The following is an 11,679-nucleotide window of genomic DNA, read 5'->3' as shown; positions in this document are numbered from 1 at the left end:
CAGGTACATACCAAAGGGAGTGTTAAGTGACAATAACAAAACTTCACAGCCTCATATGAAAGCTCACAGATGATGAAGAGAATGCCACTGGCAGTATGTGTGTTGCTTAAATGGTTACTGAAACATCCCAAGCTAGTTATACAACATTACAAAAATTAATATTTACTATGTTTATATTTAGATCTAGAATCAAATTAATGCAACCACTGTAAAGACATGCGTGAATGGGCGTACCTTCGTTGAAGGTTGTGCGTCAGGGCTGGCAACTCAGTACGTAAAAATCAACTGCCAATCATTAGCGGACCGGAGTTCCGCTGTGGCGACCCCTAACCGAGAAAAGCCGAAAGTCACAACAACAACAACTGTAAAGATTACTTTGTGATGAAAAGTTTGCCATTTACAGTTTTCTAATACCACTTACAGTTGTAAAGACATTGACGTTTGTACTGTAAGGCAATAACTTCATTTTTTTCAAAAGGCTCAGGCCACGACCATTTGAAGTTAACATACAAACTCAAAAGGACTCCAGTGGACAGAATGCGTTAAATATCATAGCAGTTATCTTAAACCCCACACCATCACACAAAATCTAAAGTAGGGTTGGCGGTTATCATAATGGTGAATGTGTTTACCTTAAAAACAGAAGGTGTAGGGTTTGATTCACAAATAAGGTAATTGGCTAGGCTTAAAATCACCCACAAGGGCAGTTAGCCTAGTACTGACCTTTGAACCTATACCTTTATAATCATAACTCGAGTATGCCTTTTGTCAAACAAATGAATTCATTTTCTAGCAATATCCCTTGGTTCCATTTCCCTTAATATACCCAGTTTCTCTGTTATTGTGTCTACTGGCTACTAGGATTTGTAAGTAGTGGTGGTTGTAAAAAAATACTAGACTGAAGAAACTGTTTTGTAGACACACGGCAAAGTTACATTTTAAAAGGCAAAAAAGAGTTTGTTACTATTAATTCACTTTATTAATATGACTGTTCAATACCAGTATAGCTGAAAACATTTAAACATTGAATAAACTGCCTGTTGTCAAGTTTAATTGTATTTTAGTGTTACATAGTAACTGCTGAAATAGTTGACAACAGATATTGAACTGGCAATTGCCAGACTGGAATTATATCAATGACTCACTGCTGTATGTTTAAAAGGTAGAGAAAAATCACTGCTTGGGTCCAGTGTTCATCACTAATGCCCTTTCACCTAGAGTACAATCTTGGAAAATATATTGTTTTGTTAGATGGATACATGAGCAAATTCCATGTCAGTAAGCCTACATGCATGGAATTTTTAAATACAGCTTTAATTTTAATGGTTCTGCAACTGTACCACTGTTATTGCAAGGGCTGAAGAAAGGGTACAGTGTCTCAGTGAAGGTGTTAGAGAAGGTGTAGAGGTGGGACACATGATCAGCATTATAAAATGACACCTGGCCCCCCTCATAATCCAGGTACACTCCGATCTTCCTGGGCTGCACAGTGAGCTTGATAGCCTTGGGTGGTGAATCCTGAGCCCAGTACTCTTCTCCAGACCTCAGGGCTACAGCCCAGTAGCCATGCTGTGGGTTCACATCAAATTGGCCCTTCCTTTTGCTGGACTGTCTGGTGACCCCAACAGTCCATTCTGTCTTGCCCTTCACTTCCACTTCCCAGTAATGTCTTCCTGATGTAAAGCCATGTGCTCCAAGCACACAGAGAAGTGAATCATATCTTTGAGGCTTGTCAGAGAGCAGTTGTTCAGCATCACGGTACCACACAGTGGTCAAGTCTTCCGACAAGAGGAGATTAGGATGTGCTGTTTTAGGGTCCAGGATCAATTGAGACGAGCCTGTGAAAATAAAAGAGTTTATGTCACACACACTGACAAGGAAAGGTTTATAAATGTCAAAGTAAGAAACATATTATTAAAAGTTTAGTTTCAATGGAAATTAATATTTCTTTGTGATCCCTAATGGGCATGCTGTACCATTGATACATCCAGAAACATCATATAAATGTGAAGCATAGTGTGGTCTTCAATGTTTAATGACCACAATATCTGACAATTAATGTAGAAATAAATATAAAAATGCATTCAACTGAATTGACAGTTAACCTGAAGGCCCACTGTAAACTAAGCATTGTAATACCAGTTAGTGACAACACAGATGAGGAGGGAAGTCACAGGTAAACAACACATCCTAGACAAGTAACACCAAAGCAATCTTCAGACACAAATAGAAATGTAACACTGACTGGTGGCTTGATAGTTAGGCATATGGATTCTACACTCATAGGCATATGGATTCTACACTTATTAGGCTATTTAATAACACAGTAACAGTGAGCTGTCTCTCAGGAGCCAATAATGCTGATGGTACAAGGGCCCTTAAGACCCTTAAACCAGACAAACATGAATACAGCATGATGGTGACCCCTGTTGGATTAAAAGACTGGCATGCAGAACCATGAGGGATATGGAAGGAGACATGACAGAGTTCTCCATGCTTGTTACATATTCAAGAAAGTCCCTGGCACAGCATGTGGTCCTTCCATTACCAAACACAGTGTTGAGGTATAATGGAAAGATGGTTGGGTTTAATAATTCAGATATGCTTCTGCATGGGATGAGATACTTGATAACCATTCTTGCTTCGCTATGGAAAGTTTGCACTTTCATTCCAAGGCTACCACATACTGGTGCAGGTTTCTGCTAGATGTCTAAACAACCAGATCTTTGTGTTACCCTTACTCTCCATGCCTTGATGGCACTTGAACAGCATGGGGATTGGTGGGAATATGAGACATCAGGGACTAAGGTGTGAGGATATGGCAGGAAATGGACACATCAAGAAATGCAGACAATTCAGGGACCAGTATGGGGCCTGTGGTGTGTGTGTTTTTATTGCATATAGGAGTGTGCATGGGGGGGGGGGGTGACTCAGCCTTCAGGATGTGGTTGCCACAGCAATTGTCTACCAAAGAAGTACTGATCTGCATTTTGTGGTAGTTAACATTGATTCAGTAATATGCAAATGAATCTATAATGAGGTCATTCCTCACTGTACCTAATGTCTTCCTGAATCACAAAATACAGCAGCATGACCGCAGTAAGGCCTTTTAACTGTGGACTGTAAGGCCTGTGCTGGGGATGTTAACAAACCTTCAAATATATGTTAACTATTTTCTGTTTGTCACTTAATAATTTCATAAAAGATGTATTTACATTTTGTGGTTGTCTCCAAGGGGCAATAGGCGACAACAGAAAGGAAACACAAATACCTTAACATATTTTTCTTCTAAAGCATTTCACACATTTCTGTTTGCAACAATGATTGTCTTGTGCATTCAGTATAATTCAACTTTTTTGGTTATTTAATCACCCTATTACCTATACTGCTCACTAGTTTGAAATAATTCTGCTGTTGTACTAAATAAGAACCCTAAGCTGTTATATGGATCAACCATTACTTAATGGAAGGAAATCTGAGAGTCTTAATTAATGGGATACAGTTATGTATTTTTAATTATTTATTTTTACTAATTCACAAAAGATGAATCATAAAGGTTTGTAGGAAAGTGTATATTCACATATATGGTCGCTGAATTCAAAATGAAATTATTTCTGCCATTCTATCAACAATTATAATGATTTGCACTGTTCTTGTAAAAAGATTTGGCTGCATCTACACCTCTGAAATTCCAAAACTGCAAAGAATAAAATAAGATATGCAGGAGGCAGCCTGCCTTTTGTTGGCAGCACTGTGGGGACCCCCTAAATTGACAGCTGGTAGGAGGGTCCTCTTGCAAAGATAGATAGACATCTCTCAAACCAACTGGTTTGTTCGTTGTGACATCTGTAATCACGATGCAGAAATCAGTCAGGTTGTTAGATGTCTAACTATTCAAGACCCCCCAAAAGTTAGAGCTAGGAGTTGGGCCCATGCAAAGATAAACAGATATCTTACAACCTGAGTGGCTTCTTGAATGAATCATCTAACTCTTGGCATAGAAAGCAGTTGGGTTGACGGATATCTAACTAGTCAAGAAACCATGACAGTATCCACCACCAACATCACTGTAATGGAGAAGGTAAGTGGGTAAAAGTTGTGTTTTAAAAATAAAAGAAAGAAAAAAACACCCACAACAGATCAGCAGATGTCCAAACATGTAAAAAGATGAGAGAGCAGAAGAGCATGTCTGACACCACGTGACCAGTTTTAATAAAATAAAAAATGTAAAAAAGTTGCAAAGTACTTTTATCTGCACACTTATAGCTAAAGAATCAAGACTTTGTGACATTTTAACATTCATCTTTAACATCTAACATTTCCAGTCATGTGATATAATCAGAGGACCTTTGCAAGTGGATGTTTTATGTCATGTGATTTCTAGCTGTGATATTATCAGATGATCTTTGCACTATTTAAATGATGGTATGATCTTCTGTTAGCAGACAGACAAACTCTTGATCCCTTGGTGATAAGACTGGAGGTAAAAGCATTTACTCTGCTTCTTTATTTTTCACTTTTTATTTTATTAAAAGTGATTAATCTGACAGTTGGTGCCTGAATCATTCAGCTACTCCTCCATTTTTTGTGTTTTTGGACTTTTGGTTAATTGAAATGTCATAAGTTTCTTTTCTTTCATTTCTGTGGTTATGGCAGCAGGTAAGCTATGGGCTCTATAAAAGTAAAAATATATTTTTCTACGGTTTACTACTGTTTGTGCGAACAACATTCTATCGGCTGCAATGTGCCAAAAAACAGAATGTCGAACGCACAAGCACTTTTGCACCAGATAGTCGACTCCACTTATGCAAATGCACAACTGCATCCACATCCCCACTGTAGTGCGATCTCGGAGTTAGAATATATAAGTGGGGGGTGCAGGGGGGCTTGCCCCCTTGCAAAAACCTGATTGCTGTATAGGAGTTTGATTTACATCAGCTCCTATATAGCTATCACGAGGTGGTTTCGACAACAATGTTGAGTCAAATGCATCGAGCATTTGGTTCGACATTGTGTGAGTTATTTATTTTTTTTTTTTCGGTGTTACCATTCATTTACTTGAACTGAAAATGTTTTTCCGTTCGAATAAACAATAGCAAACCTTTTTCTACTGCTTTAAATGCCTGTAGTCTGCAAACTTTTACACAGGCAGCAATACATGCCTGAAATTAAGAATTTACTAAATAAATAAATTAATATGAAGTATATGTCTTGTACACTTCATTTACGTCTGCACAGATGTGGGCTGCACTTAACCTTTTTATGTTAAATGCTTGCAGTAAAGGGCACAGTGCATTTAATCTTCTAGACGCACTGTGGATCTGTAGGCATGGGACAGAGGTTTTAGTAAGATGACATGGCTCTGTAGGTAGTGACAGGAATGAGCAAGGCAGCAACTATAGGCAAATGTCAGTTGAGGAACCAGGTTTATTGTAAGGCCCCGTAGATCTGGTATTTTATTTTAAGATAGTACAGTTAAACTGTGTTTCACAATGATGTTGAGTGGGTAGAAAGGACTCATGAATTTGAAGAACTCTACTGTTTCTTTTGTGAAACTGACACTAAATTTATCTGCAAGAATATTAATAATATATTCAGGGTCAGTGTAGGTCATATTGTTACAAATTAATTCAGAGCACTGCATTATTTCTTAACCATATGATGTAATTAAAAGAATGATTTATGATTACCTTTGGATGTGGATGTTAATTTTAATTTGAGTTCCCTTTCAATCATCTTCCTTATGGTAACTTTTAGAGTTTTTGCTTACATTTTTAATACAGACTTTAATGTGGGTAGATTTTGATTTATCATGTGCTTTAATTAGCTTTTTTTCTGTAATAGAGCTTATTAAGACTGGCATTCCACAAAGGTGGCTAATTTTTATGTTCTCCGTATATTTGGTTCCAATTGGAAGTGAATGATTTATACTGTTTGCTAAAATAGGGTATAATTCATTGCTAGAAGTGAATGCTGAGGTCACATAAGGGCCAGAAATCCTGAAGTAGATTTTGAGAGCTCATTGTATAGTTTTAAAAGACTTGCCTTTTTCCCCTTGAATTCAGAGCTGTTCATTATTGTGCAGGTAGATGCCCTAAAGGAGAAGATTTCTGATTTAAGATCAGATTCGACCAGAGATTAGGATATTATAGGAGTAGTACAAGTAGATACGATGCTTTTAAGGATGAGGTCAAGAATATTTTGACCTCTAGAGGGCTGATTAACTATTTCCATATGCGACCAAGTATTTACTAAGTCTAGAAATCTTTGGGTGCATGCAATTCTTCTGGTATAAGGTGCATTTGTTAATCAATGAATAGCTGGTGTTACCCAGCAAAAATACATTTTTATTGATGGATATCACAAAAAGTACATTTAGAACAATTTCACGATCCTCTAGGGCATAGACAGTCACTCATATCTAGATATGAATTAATAATTTCTCTGGCTTAAGATAATTTAAATAATTTCTGTCTATGGATCACCAGGAATTGTTCTAGAGATAATTTGGGTCATTGTCAAATAAAAGTATTCCCCTGTAGTTTTGAACAGGTCCAAATGTGTGATAGGTAGTGAAACCTGGTAAAGAGGGGGCGTTATCTTTACATCAGAATTAAGCTTGTGTTAAACTACAGATATGGTACCTAATTTTGTAATTATCTCCTGTCCACTGACACCTCTCACAAATGAAAAGCTCCTACAAATAGGCAATTGTTTCATGAGGCAGATAGTCTATTTAATGAACTGAATAAGGCTGTTATGTTCTTGTCCACTGTCAGTAACTCCTACTACCTGTGTAATTTACTGTAATTTTGTAATATGTAACTTTATGTAATGTTGGAAATCATGTGATACATGTTGCAACAAAGTGAATTGTGTGGAGCTTTTCTCCCCGGGCCTCCAATGAAAACGGGTCATCTGACCCAGTCAGACTATCCCAATAACCAAATGTCAACTAACTAACTAAATAAATAAATAAATACACTTTACTAAGGAATTTGCTTTGTATACAGGTACATCAGACATGGGTCTGGGAGCTGTGTTATCCCAGGATATTCACAATGAGAACAGAGGTAATCCAGGAAGCTCGTCAGGTCTGGTATCCCACCTGTGACCTAGAGGGTAACAGGACTAACAAGAAACTTACAAAGGATTAGTACAGATTAAATTTCTTTAGTTAGCAGATCTACTAACAGATCTAAGAGAATCTCTCTCTGAAACCCACATTATGGGAGGAATAGATATCTTGTTGAAGCTTCATAGGTTCATAGGTGTGTACTAGGCTAATGGCCCTGGGGCCTTTACACGCCTAGCCACAGGATTACCCTGGCATAGTGCCACCTGACCTTAGTTTCCTGTGCCTCTGTCGAGTAGAGCCACTGGAGTTTTCCCCAAAGTGAATTTTCTGTTTCCCATCCACTCGTCAAGATTTCTCTTAAAGAGGGTCAGCAAGGTGCTCTGCTCAACATGTATGGGAAGTCTATTCCATAGCATGGGCAATCTCTGGGTTATGAACCTGTCCCTCCAGCATGTTTTGCTAATTGTGGTAATGAGGTTGAGGTCTCTGGAGCGTGTGGTGTGGAGAGATTGGGATTTCTTTAGATGTAGCATTTCTAACAGAACTGGGTCAGACATGACTTTGCAAGTCAAGCAGAGATCGCCTCAAAGTAGGTGATATGAGACAGAGAATAATTAGAGTTTTTTGAGTCTGTCCATATAGGACAAGTGTTTAAGACCTAGGATCCTCTTTGTGAGGTACTTTTGTGGACTCTTCCGTTATTGCAGGTGTCTAGTGAGGTACATGCCAAATGGGGAATTGTACTCAATGATTGGCCTAAGAGGGAAGAGTAGAGGGAGACAATGACCTCTTTCTTCCTGGAATGAAAACCCTTAGTAATGAGATGTGCCACGTAGAAGGACTTTCTGACCACGGTGGCAATGCGGTGGTCGAAGGAGAGGTTGCTGTCAACCTGTGTTCCCAGATCTCTTATGATGCCTTCTGTGTTTAGTGGACTACAATCAATGTGGTAATTCATGGGAACCGGGTTTTCCCAAAAGGGATGACGACATTTTTTGGCATTGAGCTTAAGGTCATGGTTCTCAGTGAGGCCATTCTGTAGGATGTCAATCACTGGGGGAGTTAATAATAGCTCCCAACTTGCAATCATCTGCGAACACTTTCAGCTTTAAATATCTCAAGCTACTCACCATTAATGCTCAGAGTCTAAAAAAACAAAACAGCCCACTTTCATGCCTGGCTATACCATAACCTACCAGACATAGTAGCTATCTCTGAGACATGGCTAAAACCCCACATCTCTGACCGTGAAATCCTACCCCCTGGGTTTCAAGCCCTCAGATAAGACTGCCTAAATAGAAAAAGTGGAGGAGTAGACTTAATTTACTCTAGCCTATTCTCCATTACTCCATTACTCTCTAGCAAAACCCCATTCCTCAGTTCAGCAACGCAGAACTTGTCATAGGTCTACTAAAAATGAATAACTATAAAAGCATTTGCATCATGGCCCTCTATATGCCCCCAGGAAACAATGCCACAACACTTGAAGAAATTCTTCTATGGGCCTCAACTAATATTAAGCTTGAGACCTACATACTAGGGGACATGAACATAGACTGGAACACAATGAAATAACCGTAATCCCTCCATATCTATCAATCTATTCAAATTCAATCAACTAACCAACTCCATTACTAGACCCAATAAAAAGCAACCCCCCAGGCTCCACTCTTGACTGGATCCTAGTCACCCACCCAAATAAAATCTCAAACACAGGCATCTTACCAGACTCCATTATTGATCACCTGCCAGCTTTCATCCATCGAGCAACCCCCTCCATTCCTTAGCTACACCAATATATCTACACACGAAACCTTACAAACTTCAACCCCACAACTTTCTCTAGCTCTCTCAAACAAACTGGAACAATCTAAAAACTCTTCCTCTAGACAACGCTGTAGAATTCTTCAACTCAACCTTCTTAAATACTCTGAACTTCCAAGCCCCACCAAGAACAAAAAGAATAAATACCAACTCCACCCCATGGTTCATAGGTTCATAGGTAGGTACTAGGCTATCGGCCCTAGGGCCTATACCAGCCTAGTCAAAAAGGTTCCCTGGCTTTCGCCACCCAAGAAAATTATTTTCCTGTTCCCCTGTCAAGCATTGTGCCATTTTTCCGTAGGGGGCGGCTTACTACTCACTGCTTTGGAAGTGGGAGCCCCCCACTGCTTAGATCTGTGCGTAGCCTGAGACTGAAGTCTTGGTGGTCTGCTTTTCCTGGGTTTGGACTGAGAAGAACTGAAAGGGACTGCAAAGGACCAGTTCTTTGAAGACCAATGCCTACTGAATCTGGGAGGCTGTACTTCCAAGGAATCTTTAACAGTTTGCATAGATTTAACTTTTTCCTCCATCCTTTTAAGGACTTCTTCTGCTTTGTTGCCAAAAAAGTGGTCTTGGTTTAAGGGTGCATCCAGTAATTTAGCTTTAACATGATCTGGCAAATTTTGTTCCTTAAGCCAAGCATGCCTTCTAAGTACAGACCCAGTGACAGCAGCCCTGCAAGATGCTTCTAAAGCATCAAAACCACACTGCAAAATATGTTTACCAACCTATTCAGCAGAATGCATTAAATCTTGCAAGTCTTTGTGTTCAGCACAGTCAGGAATCAACATAATTTTCTATTTAAGTAGTCCCATAACATGCTGCTGATACTTTAACATATGAAACTGGCAATTTAAAGCCCTAAAGGTCAAAATTAGCAAAAGTGTATACTTTCTTACCCCATCTGTCTAAGGCTCTAGAATCCCTATCAGAAGGGGTAGGATTTTTGGCAGTAGTAGCCTTAATGCCTTTTGGTCCTTGGGAAATGGTCTCTGGATCCGCAGTAGGATTCTTGAAGAGGAACTTGTGAGAGTCAGGTACTCTGTAGTACCTGTCAGGTTTCCTGGAAGCTGGAGGCAAAGTATCTGGGGTAAGGCTAGATTCCAAGAAAACATCATCTACAATAGCCAGAACAGGAGGGATAGCTAGAGGCCTGTGTTGAGGCAGGAGTAAGAATTTCCTAAGTCTCTTTTTGGACTCAGAATAGTCCTGGCTTTTTCCAGTGGAAATGCTCCCTAAGAGTATGCAAGGTTTCACCAAAAGAAAAATCTTCTGGAGGGGAAGCAGAAGGAATGGAATCCTCTGCATCAGAATCCTCATAAGCAGATAAGGGCAAATCCTGGTAATCAGAAGGAGCAGAGATATCAGATTCCTGATAAGAAGGATCAGAAGGAAAATCAGTTCTAGGTCTGTTAGAAAGGGAAGGCTGGCTTCCCCTATTTAAGGTAATAAGATCTTCAGCCATTGTAAGTATTTGTTTCTGAGGCATATGGGCCTTTGTATGTGGTTTGATCTTCGGTTTTCTAGGCATAGTGCGAGTTTTAGGCCTGAGGAATTTGAGTTGGGAATGATGCCGTCAGTTTAATATGAAAGTCTGTAGGCCTGAATACACCCTCAAAAGCTAGTGCCTGCACAATGGCTCTGGACCCATCCAAGGTAGAGACATCCACAGGTTCCATAGTCGAAGAAGCATCTCGCGGCATACTGAACTCCGAATGGGTCTCAGTAGAGGCCTGCGAATCTGTAGTAGCGAGTATCAGGGGCTGCAGAAGCACCTCACTGAGTACTGGTAGACTGGGGACTAGCTTAACAGAAGCATCTTCAGCAGTTTTGGACCTATGCGGTCTGTCTCTGTCTTTATCCTTACGTTTTTTCGGAAGATTGGTAGTTGGATGGCTTAACAAAGCCATTTTGGAGTACGGAGATTGAGAACGAAAGTATTTAGCTACAAAAATTGCCCGACGACGAATAGTTTGGATGTTGAACAAGGCACAAAACCGACAGCGGGGGACGTCATGGTCTAGGCCTAAACAGGTGATATAATAAGAATGAAAATCTCTATGAGGTATTTGCTTTCCACAGGCAAGACAGTTGTTAATTTTTTCGGACATCGGTTAGAGCAAGAAAAAAGGATCACCAATGGGGTACTTATCTTTTTTTTTTTTTTTTGTAGACTTCGGGTCTGAAACTCGAAAATGAAAATTTCAGGAGTCAGCCGACCGGCACTTGCGAACTACTTCTGCTTCGGGCACCGCACGGCAAGAAAGACTGATGTAATGGCATCGGCTACATGTTTTATACCCCTGACGACCTGACATCATGGAAGAAGCAACAGCATCTGATGCAGAAATCTGAAGACTCTGGTATTCAGGCCGGCTGAGGGCTACCTGCAGGCAGATAACTGAAATGTGATGACTGCAATGCAACAGTGAAACACGAAGAACATCTCCCTCTTCCTCTGCAGCCTCCCTCAGCCATCTGTCCCACTGCAAACATCAGGTCAGCTGCACTGCATCCTGATCTAAATTGGAGCTGTTCATCTTCCATCCCACTCTCCACTGCTCTGTGCATTCATCCATCAGTAAGCCTCTGTTGTACATCCATGCTGCATGACAGGATCTCAGCACCACCACACTGCCCACAGCCATAAATATCAGCCAGGTTGCCATACACTAGCACCAGAATGCCTATTCTTCAGTCATCATGGACTCAGCCCTCAAATCTAACTGACATGAGCATCCTCCAAAGTCACCTAACCCAACCCACTCAACATCCTG

General features: G+C 40.1%; 1 protein-coding gene across 1 annotated transcript in view; it reads right to left on the bottom strand.

The window, feature by feature from the left end:
- Positions 1-583: 583 nt before the first annotated feature.
- Positions 584-11,679, bottom strand: part of LOC122797922 (zinc-binding protein A33-like) — a 264,311-nt gene continuing 253,215 nt past the window's right edge. Inside the window, exon 6 of the mRNA XM_044066440.1 lies at positions 584-1,838. Within this exon, the coding sequence (XP_043922375.1) occupies positions 1,285-1,838 (554 nt within the window). The 3' untranslated portion in view covers positions 584-1,284. The remainder of the gene's footprint in view (positions 1,839-11,679) is intronic.

This window comes from Protopterus annectens, chromosome 3.part1 (genome assembly GCF_019279795.1).
Source record: "Protopterus annectens isolate FY-2018-M chromosome 3.part1, PAN1.0, whole genome shotgun sequence".
Taxonomy (NCBI): Eukaryota; Metazoa; Chordata; order Ceratodontiformes; family Protopteridae; genus Protopterus; species Protopterus annectens.
Note: the sequence above shows the minus strand (reverse complement) of the source record. Positions and strands in the feature narration are given on the sequence as shown.